Source organism: Apteryx mantelli, chromosome 6 (genome assembly GCF_036417845.1).
Source record: "Apteryx mantelli isolate bAptMan1 chromosome 6, bAptMan1.hap1, whole genome shotgun sequence".
NCBI classification, from domain to species: Eukaryota; Metazoa; Chordata; class Aves; order Apterygiformes; family Apterygidae; genus Apteryx; species Apteryx mantelli.
The window spans coordinates 28,316,214-28,336,755 of NC_089983.1; the positions used below are offsets into that span (position 1 = coordinate 28,316,214).

At 38.8% G+C, this 20,542-nt stretch overlaps 1 protein-coding gene across 1 annotated transcript in view; it reads right to left on the reverse strand.

Annotated features, from left to right (window-relative positions):
* The window catches only part of LOC106499155 (collagen alpha-1(XXVIII) chain-like), a 44,855-nt gene extending 25,009 nt beyond the window's left edge, over nucleotides 1-19,846 (reverse strand). The window contains exons 1-13 of the mRNA XM_067298627.1: nucleotides 19,623-19,846; nucleotides 16,927-17,272; nucleotides 9,971-10,543; nucleotides 8,312-8,332; nucleotides 6,790-6,849; nucleotides 5,516-5,569; nucleotides 5,170-5,214; nucleotides 4,191-4,217; nucleotides 3,867-3,911; nucleotides 3,158-3,202; nucleotides 2,451-2,504; nucleotides 977-1,045; nucleotides 238-306 (exon numbers count right to left, since the gene is read on the reverse strand). Of these exons, the coding sequence (XP_067154728.1) occupies nucleotides 238-306; nucleotides 977-1,045; nucleotides 2,451-2,504; nucleotides 3,158-3,202; nucleotides 3,867-3,911; nucleotides 4,191-4,217; nucleotides 5,170-5,214; nucleotides 5,516-5,569; nucleotides 6,790-6,849; nucleotides 8,312-8,332; nucleotides 9,971-10,543; nucleotides 16,927-17,272; nucleotides 19,623-19,846 (1,632 nt within the window). The remainder of the gene's footprint in view (nucleotides 1-237; nucleotides 307-976; nucleotides 1,046-2,450; nucleotides 2,505-3,157; nucleotides 3,203-3,866; nucleotides 3,912-4,190; nucleotides 4,218-5,169; nucleotides 5,215-5,515; nucleotides 5,570-6,789; nucleotides 6,850-8,311; nucleotides 8,333-9,970; nucleotides 10,544-16,926; nucleotides 17,273-19,622) is intronic.
* Nucleotides 19,847-20,542: the final 696 nt, after the last annotated feature.

The following is a 20,542-nucleotide window of genomic DNA, read 5'->3' on the forward strand; positions in this document are numbered from 1 at the left end:
TAAGATGCCAATTTTCATAGCAAGTTTGGAGACTAAGATACTTAGAAAATATAAGGATTTGGAAATGTTCCCGATTTGTTGGGGAAAATGAAAGTCAGATTACTTTGTATATATGAGAGTGAGAATTAGTGGAAGGAAGAAAATAAATGGTATCATTTAACTCATATATTCCCTTTTAACAGGGGAGGTTTTTCTGTCTGCCCACTTTCCCCCTCACAGATTAACAAAAAGACATACCAGAAGTCCTGGCTCACCAACACCGGGTGGGCCAACAGGGCCTGGTCTTCCTGTCAAGCCGGTGTCACCCTTCAAACAAAGATGTGTTTTGAAAATTCCTGATTTAGGTTTTCGTATGTGTGCAGCATGTAACAATGCATCAAACATCCTTTGCTTGGAATATTTAATGTATGAGAATACAGGAATAGTGGAGAAAATCCTAGTATCCTCAGACTCATGCAGCACACAAGACCCAACAGACACTGAACTGGTGCCATTTCACAGCATTAGGGGACAGCATCATTTCTATTTTTGAGATAAGATAATGTTGAATCTAAAGGGTTAATTATTCTCAGTATATTCAAAGTACATGATATTCCAGTTATTGCCCTCTTCCGAGAAATCAGCATTTCCCTCATAGCATTTGTTTTCTTTATGCCAGTAATCCAAGCCAACAAGCATGTTTTTCATGGGACAATTTTTGTTTAAGACAATGTATGTATTTATATTCAGCCATACACTGCTTGGATTGAGTTATGTCAACTGTAAAAACTATGGTAAAAAAGTGCTTTAAAGTATATAGTTTAAAATGTACTTTTTTCAGTTTTGACCAACATCCAAAATACCTTTCCAGTATCATAAAAACAGCATTTTGAGTATTGAAGTTTCTCATGTACCATCAAGTATATTATCTCAGCTGCCTCAGTATTTGTTCTTATCCTAAAATACATATAATATAGAAGATGACAGCTGCTTGTACCTTTGGGCCTGGCAGTCCTATTCCAGTCTCTCCAGGCAAGCCAGGTGGCCCAGGGAGACCTCTTTCACCCTTTCCAAAAAATAAAAAAAGAAACAAATCTGCTTATAAATTGGTGTTTAGCAAAATCAGTTTAACTTGCTTTGTTGAAAAAGAATAGATTTTGAAGTTCATTTTTTGTATATCCTGAATATTTCAGCCCACTGGAATTGTCTTACACAGCACTTCATCTGTTGCTTCTTTCAGTGCTTCAAAATTCCCTTTATTAAGAGCACAGATATTTCCCATACAAAGTAATACCAGATAAAAAAGGAAAAATTTCTTGTTTCATGTGACATACGACAGGTTTTCACACTCAATTGCTGTAGCCTATTCCTCACTGTTGGTCAGTAGGCTCTCATACACTCTAAATACAGTGCAACAGCACCAAAAGAGATAATGTCTTTCACAAATTAGAGGCAAACCAAGGTATCATCTAAAATTAGTATTGTATTTTGCATTAACAATTAATGCAATAGTTGATTTTAAAATAAGTAGTAGCATTCATTTGCGAAGTTTTCTCAACAACAGTATTCCTTTTGGTAGCTGAAGAACCCATTGGCCTTAGCTGAATTATTCAGTTTCAGTTTTTTTCTGAGAAGCAAAATGTAATTGTGCTCTCTTAATGAAGTTAACAGTTCCCATAATTGTCTATAATACCCAGTATATCCAGTGATGTTTGCATTTCCTATTAAGCTAATACTATAGAGAGAGAAGGCAGCATAGAAACTTGTGTGCACACAGAATCAAGTCATCTCCATTGGTATACCGAGAATTTAGAGTGGTATAAATGAGAAGTAAACCCAGCAAAGCTTAAGGATTTATTAAATGTAAGTCATATATTTTACTAACCAAAAAAACCCCCTGATGTTTACAAAGGAGACATGATCTTGCAGTAAAGCATTGGGTGATTTCTGCAGCCCACTTTTAGAGGGCCCATTGCAAGACTATGTCCTGAATTGCATTCCTCCTGGTGACTTTTAGATATCTTTGGCTGAGCATGAGTAAACAGTGGAACCACTGATTTTCAGCCCTAGGATTCTTCTAGAGAATGTATGGTTTCAAGAGAAGAGTTTATGTTTGAGATACCAAGCAGAATTTTTGCTTGGCACTTTGGGAAAAAATCATTTTAAATTGAAAACTGAACAAATATGATACTACAATGCTGCTAAATAATATTCTATGATGGTGCCATATTTTAAGTGTTTATGAAAGAAGAATGGAGTAAGATTTGGACCTGAATCCAAATACCATGAGCAAATGAGTAACTTTCTTAGGAGTCTCTTAGGATACAAAGAGTCTATGATTTGCTAGCAATGTAACATTCAGCTACATCCCCTAGGAGAAGAGTATGGAGTATTAAAAAAAGCATTATTGTTGGGAAGCTATATTCATGCCTTTTAACATTAAAAAGGAAGAGAAATAATGCAGTTCTTGCCTTCGATCCTTGCAGGCCTTCAGGCCCCATTTCTCCAATTTGTCCTTGTGGACCCTATTAAAACAGAAGTGGTTTTAATGAGACTTTTTCAAGTTTCAGAACAATGGCAGTTTGAAAAGTGATCTCTAATTTGCTGTAGTCTACGTGAAAATTTGAATTACAAACAATTCTAAACATTATTCAAGCTCTGCTTTCAGATGACTGCATAGATCCAGCTACTCAGCTTCAGCTGGAGCTAGGTCTGATCATCAGGAAAGATGATTTGGCTCTCCCTTTATTTGAATACAATAAAAGGTAATGTAGAGTCAAGATTTACCAAAACATCTCTGAGGGGCTAAGTTTCTTGGCCTCCCATCAGAATATTGGGATGGAAAGAGAGTAGAGGAAAATACTTCCATGTACTTCTGTGAGATAACAAAAGAAGATAGTTAAACACTGTGAATGGGAAATGAGTGATTTTGTTTTTAACTGAACTGTATTTGCTGTGATCTTTGAGACTGAATGAATTATAAGAAGGATTTAATTGTCCAGACTCCAAATTCTTGTTAATGTTGCAGTTTAGGAAGGTATGTTTTGGATGCCTTGAATTCACTGGCTTAAGAACTATATGAAAGTTGTGATCTGATACGACTTCAGAGCTTTAAACCCCAGGAAACCAGATACAGTTGGAGTGGTTTGGGTTTTTGTTTGTTTGTTTTTGTTTTTACCTGTAGCCCTCTTGTTCCTTGGGGGCCAACTGGTCCTTCAGGACCCTGAAAGGTAAGTGGGGGGGGGGAAAAAAAAAGGGTACATGTATGTGTATTTAAATGTGGTCAAAACCACTTATTATCTTTTTACCGTGGGATGTTATTTAGATATCTTTATGCTAAAATAAAACTAAACAAAAGAAACAAAAAACAAGAGAAATACAGCAGTCAACAAGTTCTGAATAAATTTTTTTAAAATGGACTGTGGTAATCAAAATGTAGAGTAAGAATGAACAGAGTTAAATGTCAAGGACTGATACTCCAGGATTAAATTCTATATTTGTTTCATTTAAAATATTCACAGCAATTATATACCAAATCTTGATGATTGCTGTTAGAAACCTTCATTTCATTTTCACTGCTCATTCCCTCTGCTCACTACTTGGAGACTTCTCCTGCTTCTAATAAAGTCAGCTAGAGTTTTGCCATTGTTGTAAATAGGCTTAGGCCTTAAGAGAAATCCCATTAAAATATAGAAGGAGCTGAGAAAGTTACTGAAAATGGTATCCTTGCTCACTTCATTTTTTAAAACTGTGAGCTGTTATCTCCTTTAGCCTGAGAAATAATATTTACCTTAAATCTATCACTATGATTATTATTCAGGCAAGTGTAGTTTTTCTGTATTTTAAACAGTGTTTCCTGAAAGTATAACAACTTTGTGGCTACTTACTCTGTCTCCTTTTATGCCTGGGATTCCACATTCACCTCTTTCACCCTAAAAGAAACAGTAATAAATATTTATGAGATATATTGAGTATTTCATCTCTATTCATTAGGTGCTTTCGTTGAAACATGTGATCTAAATGATGTACTGTAGCTATGGTGGTGTAAGTTCATTGGGGAAGGGACCTATCTTCAGTTAGAGCTTGTATAGCACTGGGTAAGATGATGTCGTGGTTCATCACTAGCATTCACTAGGTGTATGGCAATAGACATAATAATAATAATAACAAAACATCAATATGTAAGCAGAAGTTTTGACTAAAAGTAGTACCTTCTGTCCTTTATATCCAGATTTCCCCTGGGAAAACAAAAAAGCAAAGCAGGTTGTAAGGATATATCACCCTGATCTAAGCATGTGAGTATTGATGCTATTAAACAAAATGTAATTCCATACTCTTCAGAAAAACAGCATTTCAAGTTCTACTGAACAGTTAGGTAGAAAACTGGATTCTGATAAACATGGCAGTATGACCATAAATACTACAGCTACTGGCCATGATAAATGCTGTTACATGTGCAAACAAATCTTATGGAAGTATCATTTTAGACTGGGATTTTGATTATGTAACGCAGATCAACTACAGTTAATATTTCTGTCTTAGTGGGGAGTATACTAAAATAAGGTGTCAGGAAAAAAAGATGACTAATTAACTAAAAAGGATGTACTGACTGAAAAGGATATACTGAATGAATAAGAAAAAATGGAGTAGAATTATTAATATGCAAATGAATCCAGAATCAGGCACTAAAAGGCTGATTCTACAGTTCTCTCCTACATGTATTCCATTCAACTGTGTCTTTACTATTACACACTGGACCCTGAAGTTCAGGATGGGATTATAAACTTTGCTTCTGATGAGGAAACATGATGCTGCTTTGCAGATAAAGTCTCTATTTGCCAAGTGAAAAATTTAAACTGACCCACAGAAAGGCAGGCAGTGTCAGCTACTGAATTGTTCTTAGACTATCATATCAGACCTTCCCCAGTTTTTAGATGGTCTGTGTATTATCAGAGAGTACTTTTTAGATCATGCTTACAAGTAGGAATTACTCCCTTTCTTTAAGCAATGATAATGTTTTCAGTTCTTCTAGTGTTAATCATTACCTGGTAAACCAGAATTGAAACAAAAATACTTTGCTATTATAAAGTGGGTTTTTTTTTGAAAACATGGTGTTTTTCCTTAAAGTAAATGAACACTGCTGATTGAAGAAAAAGAGGAAAGTTTTTTTTTTTTTTTTTTTTTTTTTACCTCTATTCCATCTCTTCCTGGGATTCCATTAAGGCCTGGCTCCCCCTGTGAATAATCCAACATCAAAATCAGTCAAATTGGGAAGAGGTAGTGTTGTCCTTTTTATCTCTTTAGATATCTGAATGTAGTACAGGAAGCATACTAGCTCCATCTTTTTATACTCTAATGATTCTATATGGCAGATATAAGAATTCACTTTGTAAAGAATTTTTATCTTTACTACAGCAAAAAGGTGTAGATGAAACTTCAGAAATTCATAGATGCCCATACATGGGCACTATTAGGATAGTCTTTCTGTATTAATAAAGTACTGAATCTTTTTCCCAAATCTTAAAAATTATATCACCTTTGCTCCTTTCAGGCCTGGAGCTCCATCATCTCCAGTGCGACCCTTTTTACCCTAGAAATGGCAAAAAAAATTCTTATAAGATATGTTAGTCAGATAATTTTATTTGACAATATAGAGAGTATACTTTTTACATTTAGTTATTTGCTTTCTGTGGATTTATTTTTATTTTTTAAAAATCTCTGTAATTACCGTAACCTTGAAATAGAATTTCTGGGAGCAACAGGACTAGCTGAGATAGACAACCAGTTTTCTCTTTATCTTTGTTATTAAAATAAGAGTTACGGTCTGCTCTGAAGAAAAGAGATGAACAGATGTTTTTCTAGCTACCCAGGTTGTCAGATGCGTGTGGGGTTTTTTTTGAACTCTAAGGTGTGTGCTTCTGCATAAGAGATACTTGCATTCTCCAAGTAAAGACATCTAATTATAATCTAAATAAAACTACTGTGTGCACACAAATGGCTGCATGTTCAATTAAATTAAAATGTGCTTTATTGTGCAGAGTGAGACAAGTGTGTATATCTGTTTAGAGCAGGTCAAACATGAGAATGGGCATATCCGCAGGGTTCTGTTTCAAACTCTGACACTGTCCCTCCCATGTTGCACAAGCAAGGTCTGTAAGGTGCAGCGGTGTCCTAGTTTAATATTAGGAATACAATATCAGGCCATTCAACTCCAAGAGTTCTTTATGAAACAAACTCTGCAGTTTAGATCACCATGCCTTCTATGAAGCAATCCTTTAGATTTGCTATGGGGTAGTAGTTTAAGACTCTTCTGAAAGAAAACAGCCTATTTTACCCACTTTACACATTCTTTCTTGCCCTAATTGGCTATTCCTAATGTCCCACCCTTTCACTCTCTCTTGCCTTCAGAGAGCATTTCAGATATTAATGCTTCTGAGTTGGAGCTAGTTAGATCCATCTGGTCTGGTTGTCTGATTGTAACAGGTGAATTACTGTTTCACACAGGGAAGTTGCTCCTTCCTGCCCTTTAAACTGCCATGACTAAAGGGAGGGCCTCAGCAGATCACAAATCACACTGTTTTTTTTTCAGAGGGAATGTCTCAGGGCAATATCAGTTCTCTCTGTGCGTTTCCTATTGACCTGCCATTTCTATGCAATGTAGCTACTGAGGAATATGTACTGAAGCTTTAACTTTTGTTTCTCCAGATTTAGGTTCAGGTAATTTCCTAAAAAGTGTCAATGAAATAAATCTTGATTTATACTGTATATCAATCATCAATAAAATGAAAAAGAGAAGTGACAGCTACTCACAGCAGGGCCAGGAAGACCTCTTTCCCCTTTCTCACAGTTACATGTGGCAGCCTGCGGGCACTTTGAATGAAAATAGTTCAAATCAGCACATTTTAATGGAAGAGAAAGAAAATATCAATATTGCTTTTAAGTTCCTGTAGAGCTACTCCAAATACATCATGGGAATGTCACGAAGTCAGTTATGTTTACGCATTTTACAGAAATCTTTTTAGTGTCAATTTACCACTTATCAGGAATGTGGCCTCCTACACTCCATCCAAAAATCCATATCATACCTACTCCTGAAACTTCAGTCATCTTGATAATGGTTTTACCTCCAAACTCCTCACCAAGTCAGTTTATTGTATGCTGTGTGTCTGTGATTGTAGAATACTGATCCTACTACTAGTCACTGTAAAGATAACCAGAACAATGGGGTAAGAAAGACATCTTATATCCTTATTCTATTTTATTCCACTGCATGCATGATAGATCATAGCCTACCCCTAGCATGATCTATAAACAAAAGATGTTATGCATGTATACTTTTATCTAGTTAATGCTATTCATTATAGTAGTTTCTAATCTTTCTCTCTTATCTATACAGTCATGTGGCCCAATCAGACATCATGATTGTGTATAGTTATGCTATTTTACTAGGATTTTTTTGAAACTTTAAAACCACTGCTTAATAGAAAGACTGTACAGGCTCTGGGGTTGTTTCTGGAGGAAGAATGGGGAATGTTGCTTTTATTTTTGGTTATATTCTTTAGTAAATCTCCACTCAGCTGGAAGACTTCTGGAAATGAAGAGTTTAAACATCACTGTGTACCTGAATGTCCCAATTACTGGTAATGTGTCTTGAACATTGTATTACTTCAGGATTTATTTTGACAGAGAAAAATCAACATGCCAGTAGAAATGAGTGAAAAAATCAAAATGGTTCAGTTCTGCAGACATTTATACTGAGTAGTAGTTTCCTTGAGCTGTTCATCAGAATGGCCTCTACCTGAGGTGATCATACTTTAAGTAGGACTGAGATCTCTAAAAGAAAAGTAATCTTTCTTCCCCCAAAATGGCAGCCAGACCTAAAATGCCTGCAGTAAGGGTGACACATTGTGGAGAATCTGGAAGGTGTGGAACTTTGTTCCAGTTTCTCCCTTTTTTCGGCTCTTTTATGTAAGAGGAGCATTAAAGGCTAGAATTGCACCACATTCAGGTCAGTGGCTTGTTTTCTTGTCTTCTGGGTCTGTTGGATGACTTTGAGACATATCAGTAAATTCTTGATAACATGATTACTCACATTGTTCTTTTTCAGGTTCTTTTTCAGGAAAAGTAAATGAAATTAGAATAGCGAATTAAAGCTCTGTCCTGCAAATACAACAGCATGTAGTTTTACTTGTGGGGAATCCCATTGAATTGAATATATTACCAACTCCCTGAGCTATTGGTTTTCTTGAATTATGTTTCCATAGAATAGTCTAGTCTATGTCCATGAGACTATGTTAAGCAGTAGGTCTCTACCCCCCCTCCAAATACTTACCTCTTCCTCAACCAGATCTTCCTGTGAAGACAGATATTAAAAACAACATAAGAAACATAAGGTCACGATCCAGTTCTACAGGAAGAATACTGAAAGGTTTTAAAATTATTTGTTTCAGCAGCTAGTTAATTAAATTCATAAATTAAAATACTAATTAACATTAAACTTTAATTTATGAAAAAAACTTCTACCAATCTTCCCCTTCTAAAAAATAATTTAAATCATTTCAATTCCTATTACAGATTGTTGATGACACAAGTCACAGACTCTCCTTGTCCAGCCACAATGAGATACATTTACAGTGATAAACAGACCTAAGACAACACAGGTGTATTGTTCCTATCTACCTAGCTAACTAAGAACAATACTTTTTCCAAAGTGCTGAATAATAGCAGCCCTCTACAAAGGGTGAATAATGCATACTCTACACTTAAGAAATATGAGCTTTTATGCATACTGTTAGGCAAACACAAAATGAGAACAGTGAAAACACTTCAGAAAAGGTTCAGCTTTGAGCATATTTCCTTTTGATCACATGAAGTAATTGCCATGGAGTTAGCTCCTACTGACACACCCACATGTAATACATTCTTCCTACCTTTCACAACTGGTGCAGCTTCTGACAGAACGTAAATGCTTTGATGATTGTATGCAATACATGTGTCTCTAATCCATTTAATTATGGCAGTTTACAAACAATTATTTAAACCAGATAGCAGCATCATTTTTAAAAGAAAGCACCTGGTGATAGCTGCTGGTTTAGAACAGGTGAAATAAAGGGTGCTTGGTTACTTGAGAGGTGGTTGTTGTGATATAGAAAGGAATAGTAATACCAGAGAAGATGGGAAGGCTGATAGGCAGCTAAACCAGTGTAGTGGGGCAGGCTGTCAAAGTGACAGGCAGACAGGACAGCCTGGTTGTGTACGTGCTCTCCTGTTTGAGATGGCTCAGGTGTCAGTTTCACTGCAAAAGCCTCCTGGTCACTGCTCCTGTTCTCTCTGTGCACGATCGGATCAGGACTTCGTCCACAACTTGTGGATCCACAATGGATTTATAGTAGCCTAGGCTAGGGGATGGCTCTATTTTCCCTGCTTGGCAGGGAAGGTTTTTTAAATCAAGTTCACATACTGAAAAGAGACACACAAAGCTTCCAGCTCAACTTACACGTTTCTTCCTCATTATGTGGTAGATTTTCCATAGCAATTTAAAGATGTCTGTGACCAAGTTCAGATTTAATCTAAATAGACACACGTCCTTTAAGGTATACAAATCTATTTTTACTTCTACAAGAGCTGCATCTTTTTTGGTACAAGTGCCAATATTGCCTTCCTTGCTTGCCACAGAAGGAAGCACTAGGGTGTTAAAAATTGCTTGTTCTTTTAAGAAAGGAGCTTTAAAATACCTTTCTTAAAGGAATAAAACAGATAAAAATAACTTCACAACAGATCTGAATCAAATTCAGTTCTCAGCTTTAATATTTTGGCTGGGAAGATCTGCATGGTGGAAAAGGGAGAGAAAAGAAACCTGTGCTTTAGCACAGTGGTTTTATTAATAAGTGGACTTCAGCACTTAATAGCATTAGCATTAAAAATATTGGGATTAAGGCAGTTTTTTACCTATATTCCTCTAAACCATTTCCAAACCTTTCTCCATACATACCATTTCTTTGAGAACTTTCTCCACAGCTCCTTCGTCCTGGAGGTTGAAAACAAACCTGGATGCTGGGACGCTGGCCAGGAGCCGGAGCTTGGCAGCATTGCCAACCTCCTCAGCCACTCTGGTCATTCCCATTGTGAAGAACACAATTCCTTGGTGTTTAGCATCAGCTGTAGCTGCAAAGATATCTGGGTTTCTTGGATGATCTACTCCGTCAGTGAAGAGCACAGTTACTTTCACGCTGCCTGGAGTCCCTTCAGTCATGTAGAGTTGTGTGAGGTTAGTTATAGCGTAAGTTGTGTAGGTGCCATGACCTATGTAGGTAATAGGAGCAACGTGGGATTTGAATGCTGCAGGACCTTTCCAGTCACGGAAAGCTTGTTCCATGAAAACAGTGCTGCTGTACTGGAGTAAGGCCATCCTCCAGCTGAGACTACGTCCAGAACTAAGCTGCAGACCTTTCATTCTGTCTACTGTTTCCAATACAAATTTTTTCTGTTGTTCGTGATTATAGTCCTTAGCACTTTCAGAGCTGTCCAGTAAAAAAGCAATTTCCAGAATGCAGTTGTCATCTAGAATAAATAGTTAGGTAAGTGAGTTGAGTGACTTTATACTAAATCTCCTTCTACCCTTATATGTATTTTAGGATTCAAAAGTGGGAGTCCAATGACTGAAGTTTTAGAAAACATCTGTGTGAATCTCTCCTGAAGGCAGAGCATATACAGGCTGAGGAACTTCCTCCAGAGCAGATGCCCCAGAGAATAAGAGACTCCTGAAGGTGAGATGTTTTCATGAAATACAGAATGTTGCAGTGGTATTTATACATTCATTCTGTCCTCTTGCCTGGTATTTCACTGAATATCCTACTAGGATGGGGACTGTGAAGGTGAGCGTAATCTACAGGAAGATGAGTCTTATTGAATAAGACACTAGAATAGGATTTGACAGAGCTAGATTTTGTCCCTGGCACTGACACTTACATCTAGTGATATATAAATTTCCAAGAGCAGGATCTGCACTTGTGTACATTGGAGAACATTATTTCTGAACTACTAATGATATTACTTCTATACAAGTACAGGTATATGGGCTATTATTCTTGCAGTGACAATAACAGGTGACCAATCAAGAAAAAACTCCCACAAGTAATAAGACTCTTCTGAAATACACAGAGGGGGAGGAAGAGGAAGGGAGGAAAAAATAGAAGTGCAAAAATAAGGCAAGTGAAAATGTAGGATGAGGCAAGCCTTGCTGAATATAAGCAGTATCTTAGAGTGCAAGTTAGCCAGGTAGTCCAGAATCTGAATAAATGAATCAAGGGAAAAAAAAAATCAAACCTGTTTTAAAATAGAAATATTCACCTTGATCACTTGGGCTGGGATACTTTTCTACTGTATTTGACAGAATGTGTTTAGGTTTTGGTCTTCTCAATCCGTATCTTTTTCCTTCCTTGAGATTTTGTGCTGCTAAAAACTCATGGTGTTCAAGTATCCACAAAAGCCACCAGAATCTGAAGAACATTTTTTTTTGTTCCCTAAACAACACAAAATAGAATAATGCATGACTTTGCAGTACAAGGACAATAAAACATCAGTCAGTTTTGCTTCTTTGACAGGTTGTGTAATATGCTGTATTTTAAAATATAGTCCTTAAAAAAGAGCTGTTTTTATTTTGTTTTGGTAAGGGCTTCTCCAAAATATGTAATAAATAATAAACAGAGACATATTGGGGTGATTTTCAGGTATAGTGCCTATAGGTCTAGCACAGGACAGACTGGAGACAGACATTTTATAAATATTTTTGGTTCTCTCTTGCTGTCTGGCAGTGTTTGTACAACCAGCACTTCTCAGACAGCTTAACCATGGCTGTGCCCATGTGGAAGAAGCTGGATCCCAAGAGAAATTCCCAGAGGTGGTGTTTTTAAACTGCTTTGCCCACAGCTGGCTGGGAAAGAAGAAGGAAGCACAGAGGCAGACCTGAGTTTGTTTCCCTTGTTGTCCTCTACTCAAGAACTGAGGGATGTGTCTTCCCTCCGTGACAGTCCCTTATCCTTGGCTGTCCTACAGAGGGATGGTCATGGCTGAGTGTGCTGTCCATGAATACACCTGCTTTGTGACCCTGGGGATATGTAGGCACAGAGTACTCAGCTCAGGTTTGGCAGCTCCCTATAGACAGGACTTGTTCCTTTTGCAAGGACTGAACTAATTGTCCTGGGCTCCCAGGTACATCTGGAGCTCACGGGCTGCTCAGGTACCAACAAGTTCATCCTGTCCCACTTCTGTTTCACTCTCCTCTCCCTGCAAGCTGTTCCCAGGTAGACACAGCAAGTAGCAAAAGGGCAGCTCAGTGGCAACAATAAACCTGCCACAACCATGCTCTCTGAACGTCTCTCGGAGAAGTGCCTAACACAGCTGTGTCTGCAGGGCTGCTTAGCTCCCGCTAGTTTAGGGCAGGATTTCTGGTGCCGTGGACACAGAGGGGACAGTGGAGTCCTTACCTCACTGCTCCGAAGCAAGAGACTCTGCGGAGATGCAGGATGCTGCCCTGGGCTCGCTGGCAGCAGAGCTGTCCTCCCTGTGCTGGCTGCTCTGTGAGGAAAGGAGGGAGAAGTGGGGCTGCAAGCTCCTGTGGGAATTGGTGTCAAGTGTCAGGAGGCACCAGCAGAGAGAGGCAAGGAAAAAGGGGAAGAACAGTGCTTCTCGCTCCCCCTTCTAGCTACCCACCCACTTGTCTCCTCCTCTCCAGACTACACACATGCATCCTGGGTTCACTTTCCCCATAGCCATCCCTACACATAAATTCCCATCCATATTGGCACACGCATACCACTGTCCTGTTCTCACCCCAAAACACCTTCCTACCCCCTGCCTGGTCATGTTCACTCTGCTCTCCCATCACCACCATACACCTTTCACCCCCATCCTTCTGCACATCCGTCATGATTTGGCAAGGCAGCTTTCAGTACTGGCTGTCATGTTTTCAACATTGTCAGAGCGGTCCATGTCTGTAGGATGCCTTTCAGACCTAAATGAATCTCCCCATAATGAGGGATTCCTGTTATCACTGCAGTAGAGAGATTTTTACTGTCCCATGTACTGGGCCAGTGGAAATTCCAGTTGCTGGTGGGATTGCCCAGGATGAAGAGGTCAAAGAAGAGAGACCAGTCAGAAAGCAGTACACAGTTTCTCCAGGACTAACTGTCACACCCGCGCCTTCAAAATTTGTAATTGTTAGAAGACAAGGATTCTGGCACACAGCATGGTAAAGATGGAAGAGGCTTGTTCCTGCTCCACAGCATATGAATAATTGCTATCCACATTTCCATTTTCCTTTTCTTTATAAGAATTCTGGAGGCAGAAGTCTATTCCTGTGGTGAGCTATCACACTAGAATGTGCTGCTAGCCATGAAATGGTAACAAGATTTGTGTGGTTAGGTTTGGGAGATTTCTTAAAGTATATGATGACTAGATTAATTCTATGCACTACCAGATAAGATACAAACAGCCTGATTTTTGCATGTGCTCAGTCCCAGAAGTTCCTCCACAGGTGAGTGATAGCCTAAACCTCTTAAACCAAAGATGCCATTGAAATCTAAGTTAGGTGGCTATGGATCCTGAGGGTGACCTCTACTATCAGTGATTGCAGCATGTCACCTAGTTTTTCAAACATCCTCAGCAAGCTTGCATTAGGAACAAGCATATTAAACAGATTTCCACAGAAACACATAATCATCATTCTCTGGACCCATCTTTTTCTGCCTGCATGCACTCAAAAAGGACCTGGTGCTAACTGCTGTCCTCCTTTCCTTCCAGCAGCTCAGGCTACTTCCCACATGACAGTCACAGCCAAGGAGACTGAGAGGGCTCTGGGAAAGGGAAGCAGCTACGGCTCCAAATTAAATAGGTGAGAGAGATTGTTATGAGACAAAGGGCTGCTGCATTTGCTATGGTTCTAACTCTGTTTTATAGTCTTCATCTTTACCAGTAATTAGTGCTAAATCGGTGAACTAGGATGGCTGAAGTGCACCTCTCCATACTGTGTGGCTGTTCCTCCTTACCTAAGCTAAAACCAGGTCAGATAGAGCTATCTGTGCTACACAGTTATGCCTCAGAAAGAATATTGTTTCAAGGCTCAAGGTTGTAGGAGTGGATGATTATTTCTATTCAGTCACTTATTTTCCCATGCTTATACTGACATATGTAGATTTTGGTTAAGATGAGGAATGAAAACAAACTTTTTTGCCCTTTAGGGAATACAAATAATACGGTGTTTAACTGAAAGAGATATAATAAATCTCACATAGCCCCTAAATCTTACTGAGAAAAAAAGTAATTCTAGCAAGAAAAAGCATGTTTTACTATGATTGGGACTGTGTGCCTTTCAGAAGCAAAACATTGTCATCCTTTCATTTTCACTGCTAACTCCTACCTTAAAACATAGCTGGTAAATAATTTCTTAATTAAATAACTGTGTTGCTTGTATGCTTAGTAGCAAGTTCTTAGCTTCAGGGTATTTCCTTCTATTAATGAATGATGTTTACCCTTAAGGCAATTTTTTTTTTCGGCCAGGTGCAACTTTGAAAGCTTAGTGGGGCCTCCACATTTTTATAGCTGACTGCGTAGGATGCATGGTATTATTCTGTCCAGAATTCCAGGTGTGTGACATACCATACAGTACACTTCTAGACTTGCCGTCTTCTGAAGTTGTAGTGTTCTCAATACTTGCACTTTGCTTATGATGACAGTTCATCAAAACCTAAATGATGCCAATGTAATGCCAATGATGTTTCTGAGGTAACTCCTAAAAATAAAAGCTAACAGTAAGCTTTCTTGCCTCATTTACTACAAACTTTAACATAAATTAGCACCAAATGAGTATTTAACATTTTCATGGCATTTTACACTGTATATATTACACTGTATATTTATTTTTAAATGAAAGAAGTGTCTTAAAAGCTATTATTAGGAACATTCATGTTCTCATTTAAATGTTATAAAGTTACTGCTAGAATTTGATGAGCAACCAATCCAGTTATTTTTTGTAAAAAAAAATAAAAAAAAGTTTCATATTTGAAAATGTTTTATATCTTGAAGAATCTATACTTTGGATGCTTAAGCATACAATTACATCTCTATTCCCCTAGTATTTAAACATATCTACATATCTTTGATATCTTTGGGAGATGACACTACACACTTGCATATTTTACTTAGTTGACTAAGTCGGGCCCAGCTACCTCAGCTCACATATACTTCCAACAAAATGGTAGTAGCTGGCATTAAGACTGGTAATCTCTGCAGGAGCTAAAGCTTGAAATGAATATAAAGGCTCTGTTACACTTGCACCCACTGAGGCTGAGGTCAGAGATATTATTGCTGCATATCCAGATCTTTTGAAAGATCATTACTGTTTGAAATCCAAGAGTTCTCAGCTTTCTGATCTCAGTATTTCAACCTGTGAAATGAGGCCTAACAGCTTTTTCAAAGAATAAGAGGTATATAAGGTATATTTAAAAACACAGCTAAATAGACTAGGGTCAATCAAATGAAATTCCTTATCATTTTAGAACTGGGAGGAGAAACACCATGAAGAAAGAGGCATTCTTTCCTCAAGTGTGTTTAAGTACTATTAAGAAAGGAAACCAAAGTGATATTACACTTTGTTGCTGCCATTACCACTGTATAGTTGGTGGAAGCTTCAGAGCTCCATGAGGTTGCAAGGCCACTTTGAAGGAATACTGAAGGAAGAACTGGAGCTTGGAGATGCCAGTTGCTGTTGGCTATAGTGACTTGTGGCAGCAGCAGCCCTCACTACCACTTCCCATTGGGCAGAAGTAGCAGCGAACTTGACTCTTCAACACTTATTTTCCTGGCTATCTGTCCTTCGTCTGTCCCACCCATCTGTCTGTGTGTACATCTCTTACAGATTGCTCTGGCTCTGTGACTGCTTAATCCACAGGTTAGCAAAATTCAGTACATTTTTGAGAAACCCTGGTTCATTTTTGTTAAACTGGATTACCTATGTCTTCTAGCTGGGCATCACATCATTAGAATCTGACAGTACGCTGACTGGTCCTTCATCAGCTGCCCAACAAATCTGCAATAGGACTGCAGTCAGGAGTAGACTCGAGCCAGTATAGCTGGCAAAATACCACCTGCATGTTTCCACATGCTAAAGAAATAATCTACAGTCAGGGATGCTGGGTTTGGGGAGCAGTATGAAGCAGACAGAACATGCCTCTGCTTTTCCTCTGCTCTGATAGTAGTTTTTAGTCCTATAGAGCTTGATGTAATGCCTCTGAAACGTGTTTCCATTTTTTTTGCCACCTCAATGTGAATAACGCACATATCTTCTCTACTGTGAACTGTTAAAAATACCTACATTTCACAAAATCTTCTTCTAGTGTTTCATTGCCTCAGGATAGTCTTGACCATTTAACCTGTATGTATCATGCTGTAATGGTATTTCAACAGCATTTGTATCATGCAATACATGTAAGTACATGACCAAAGTGCCCAGAGAATAAAAAAGAAAGCCACATGACTCAGACTAAGGAAATAATGACAGTATACAATTTACAATATTTTGAATCCTGATATTAAAGAGCAATGTTATAAAGAATGTGATTCACAGTCCCATAGGTTGTATTACATCTGTGAATTTTAGGAAAAAGAATTGATGAAATACTCAAAGTAATTGAATGAGAAAATTAAAAAAATCAAAACTAACTTCACTGAAGATTATGTATGAAGAAGGATAAAATGGAAACCTGTATTTTACCTTTTGACTGCAAAGTATACTTTAGGCTGAATAGTCAGCTGAGTACAGTAAGTCTTGAGAAACTGTCTTTTATTTGCCAACTGTTGTGGCTGGAGCTTTTAAATTTTTAAATGTGGACATATGTTCTGTGACAAAAGCTGATTGTTCTGTATGAAAAATGATGTCTTAATGGTGCATACCTGTACCAACCTATCATGAGCTCTTGGCCTAAGTGAAGTTAGTGGCAGAACTCCCAGTGATTCCAGTAAGGCCAGGATTTTATCTTTGCTTTTTGGTACAAATCTTGAGTGTGAAGTCTGAAAAAGCTGATCAAAGCATATCAGCTTTATTTTATTTTCATCTAAACATAATGTCACAGAAAACGCTGCAAGCAAGGTCTTGATGTCAAAAAGTTGCTCTTTGTGGAAGTCCCAGCAGATTTTAATGACTCCCAGCAGATTTTTTGCGACCAGAGTGGTAAACATGGCCTTCTCATCTGCAGTATGAACCTTGCTCTCCATTTCCTCCTTTTTTAGTATTGCTCTTCTATAACATTTTGCAGGAAGTATAGCCAGACAACTTAAAACTCTGAGGAGGGATAAAAGAGACAAGACTGTCTCAGTACTTTCCCATTGTATCTCTATACAGCACACCCAAAAGGTCACTCCGAGCATTTTGGTGGTAAGTAAACTTTCATAATAGGCTTGGGTGTAATACCAATGTTACTAGCTTTTGTTTTGCTTTGAAGATATTACTTTTTTTAATTATAGTAATTTTCCTTTGATTTTTAGTTTCCCTCAGTAAGAGATATTTTCTACCTTAGGATCTCAGTATGTAAACGCACGTATACATGAATAACAATCATTTTCAAAAGTATTTGTGGCATTCAGCCTAACGAGTATAAAAGATTATAAATAAAACAATACAAATACATTTTTAAGGTACTGAGTATATGACTGAACATTTGATAAAAGATACTGAATATTTAACTAGATCAAGAATACTCTTAAAATGAAAGCTAAATGAAATCTTAAGGATTTGATTTGCTATGTTGGCACCAACAAAAAAAGTACTTGGACAAGTATTTATTTTGAATTTGCAGTTGCATCCTAGTTACTTCTCATTGTAAAGTATGTTTTGCAAAACTATTTTCTTCCACCTGCCTTAAATTCAACAGCATCATAACTGTAATTAGCAATACCAGGCTCTTCTTACACTATTTTAATATAGTCATTACATTTTTAGGAGTGGAAGCCCGTGTATAATGATAGACTTGCAATAAAAAGCAGGTACTTTAATCCCACCTAACACATTTGGAGAAGATGTTGTCTGACAGTTGGAAAAGGAATTAGACTTTGCTGGAAGTATATTTAGCAAGTTAAAGCATGTTGCTGTGCATTGTACACAATATTTTGCAAATGAAAACAATAAAGATAGGGCAGAAAAGATCAAGTTCCATACAGTTCTAAAGTTGTAATCCTTTTAATATCGGGAATAGATTTTGTCTTTCACATAGGTGATATTTTATAGTGTTATAACAAGACAAACATTTATCTTATGAGCAATGATGCATTTTTGCCAGTATAACTCTAAATTTGCATAAAAGTCAGAACTTCCATCTTTGACATATGGATTTTTTTAAGTGTTTAAAAACTATGCATTGAGCTCACAGCAGTAATCTTGCTGGTAAACTAGATCTCAGGATCCTGAGTGCACTAATAGGCCTTACTGGCCCTGAGCAGCGTCACCTGGCCCCCGACACCCTGTCCAGGCCCCGACCCCGGTTCAGCCCGGCTCGGGGCCGTCGGTCTCCACCGCAGAGGTGCTGTAGCGGTGCCGGTCTCCAGCTCTGCCCTGCTGATCTGGACCTGGACCTGACCTGCAGGCTGACGGCCGTCCCCGCAGAGGTGCCTGATGCCCAGGGCGGCCCCGCTCCCTCGTCGGGTCCCTGGCCACCAGGCCCGGCCCTGCCCTGCCGCCCCGGGGAGCCCCCGCTGATAGCGCCCCGCGAGCTGCCGGCCCTTGCTGCACCCGGATGCCACAGCTGACACTATTAGCGTTTGCAGCTCTCTGTGAATGCTGGTTCATAGCTCTTCACAAAAAAAAACCAACCCTAGATGAGCCCTATTAAGCCACATTTATATAGCTGTGAGGCCTAATTATACAATGTTTGCTTATGATTAAACATTTGGCTTCTGGAGTTGAGGGTAGGTCTTCAACTGATTATAAGCTGGCAAAACTCTACCTCATTCCAAGTTTTTAAAAAGGTAGAAACATTTAAACACGTTTATAAATGCAAACTTGGAGAATGAAAATAATATAGAACTATTTCTATGAAATTGTGTTAAAACGATTGTTCTCTATTCATCCATTTTAAATAATTATTTTTTTTTCTTTAGGAGTGCCTGCAGCATGGCACATAGATATGTTTCAACATGTAGTCACATTTTAGCTGCACTGAGAATCTGTAATTTTGCTGGGTGAGTTAAGTGCTTAATGAAAAGCAGTTATTAAATAGGTTTGCACAGATACAGCTGACAGCAGTAGACAGTCTTCAGTGTTTAATCTTGTCTATTCTTAAATATGTGGAGTGCTGAGCCAGCTGAATCTTGCTGTTTAGCATTTAAAAATGTGTTTAATCTCAGTACCTGATACCTGCATCTGAATGTTGTAAGACTTCTTTCAGTAGGTAGCGGAGGCATTATAGTAGATCGTTAAGATGCGTGGGGTTAAAATGAGACCTGCTAAATCGGGTTAGACCTTGCAAGCAAAATGAGCAGAAGGGAGTGAGTTTAGGACTCGCAGCCTTACAGGAGGCTGCATTAATACAGGACATTGCATTATAAGAACCTAAGCTTAAATTACAGTATTTTCTTTGTCGTCATGTTTTGGATACCTGATTTCTGGCGCTGGAAATCTAATGTTATCCCCCAAACACGGTTCAGGACACGGAACGCTACCACTCTGCTGCCGCCCGCGCACCGCGGCGGGGGCGGGGGCGGCCGCAGCGTGCCGCGAGGCATCCTGGGGCTCGTAGTTCCCTGGCGCCGCCGTAGTCGAAGCAATGCATGCCGGGAAGGGTAGTTTCCCGCCTTGCCCGGCGGCCGGCGTGGCGGCCATGGCGGCTGGGCCTCGGGCCTTCCTCGCGGCCGCCTGCGTGGCGGGGAGGAGGGGGTGCTCAGCGTCTGTGGTTGCTGGCTCGGCCTCACTGCTCTGCTCAAAAGGAGGAAGAAGAAAAAGATGTCTTAAATGCAAAGCCTCGTTGCCAGTTTTCCTCTAAGCTGGTCTGTAGAGCTGAAACTGCTGCAGCATCTCTGCATACACAGAGCTCCTCTTCTGAGGACGAGGAGCTTGGCTCTTCAGCAGTCACTGGAAAGGCCTCCTAACTTCAGGAAGCAGAAGTCCATTTAATCGGAGAGGAATGTGTTCTAAGCAGAGGAGAAAATAAATCCTCTAATGTGTGGGACAAAATGGCTAGTGGCTTTCTGTAGTAGGGACTTGGTTCCTACTATAGAGTTGACTTACAAAATACAAAATTACTTTGGCATCTGATACAGCCATAAAATCCTCTGCAGCAGCACAGGAGTACAATTTGCAGTATGAAGTTGAGGGAGGGAGGCAGGCAGGCAATGTTTTTAAATGCTTAAATATTAACAAAACTGGTGTAACACTTTGGGTGCAAGTGTAACTAGGATTTTTGTAGTGAAGAAAAGCATTGTTCAGGTAAGAATAGGCTTACAGAAGAACATTAATACTTCTGTATACCCAATTGCTTGTTTAAATAAGGTATGCTATGATCCTTTGTATCTAGTCCAG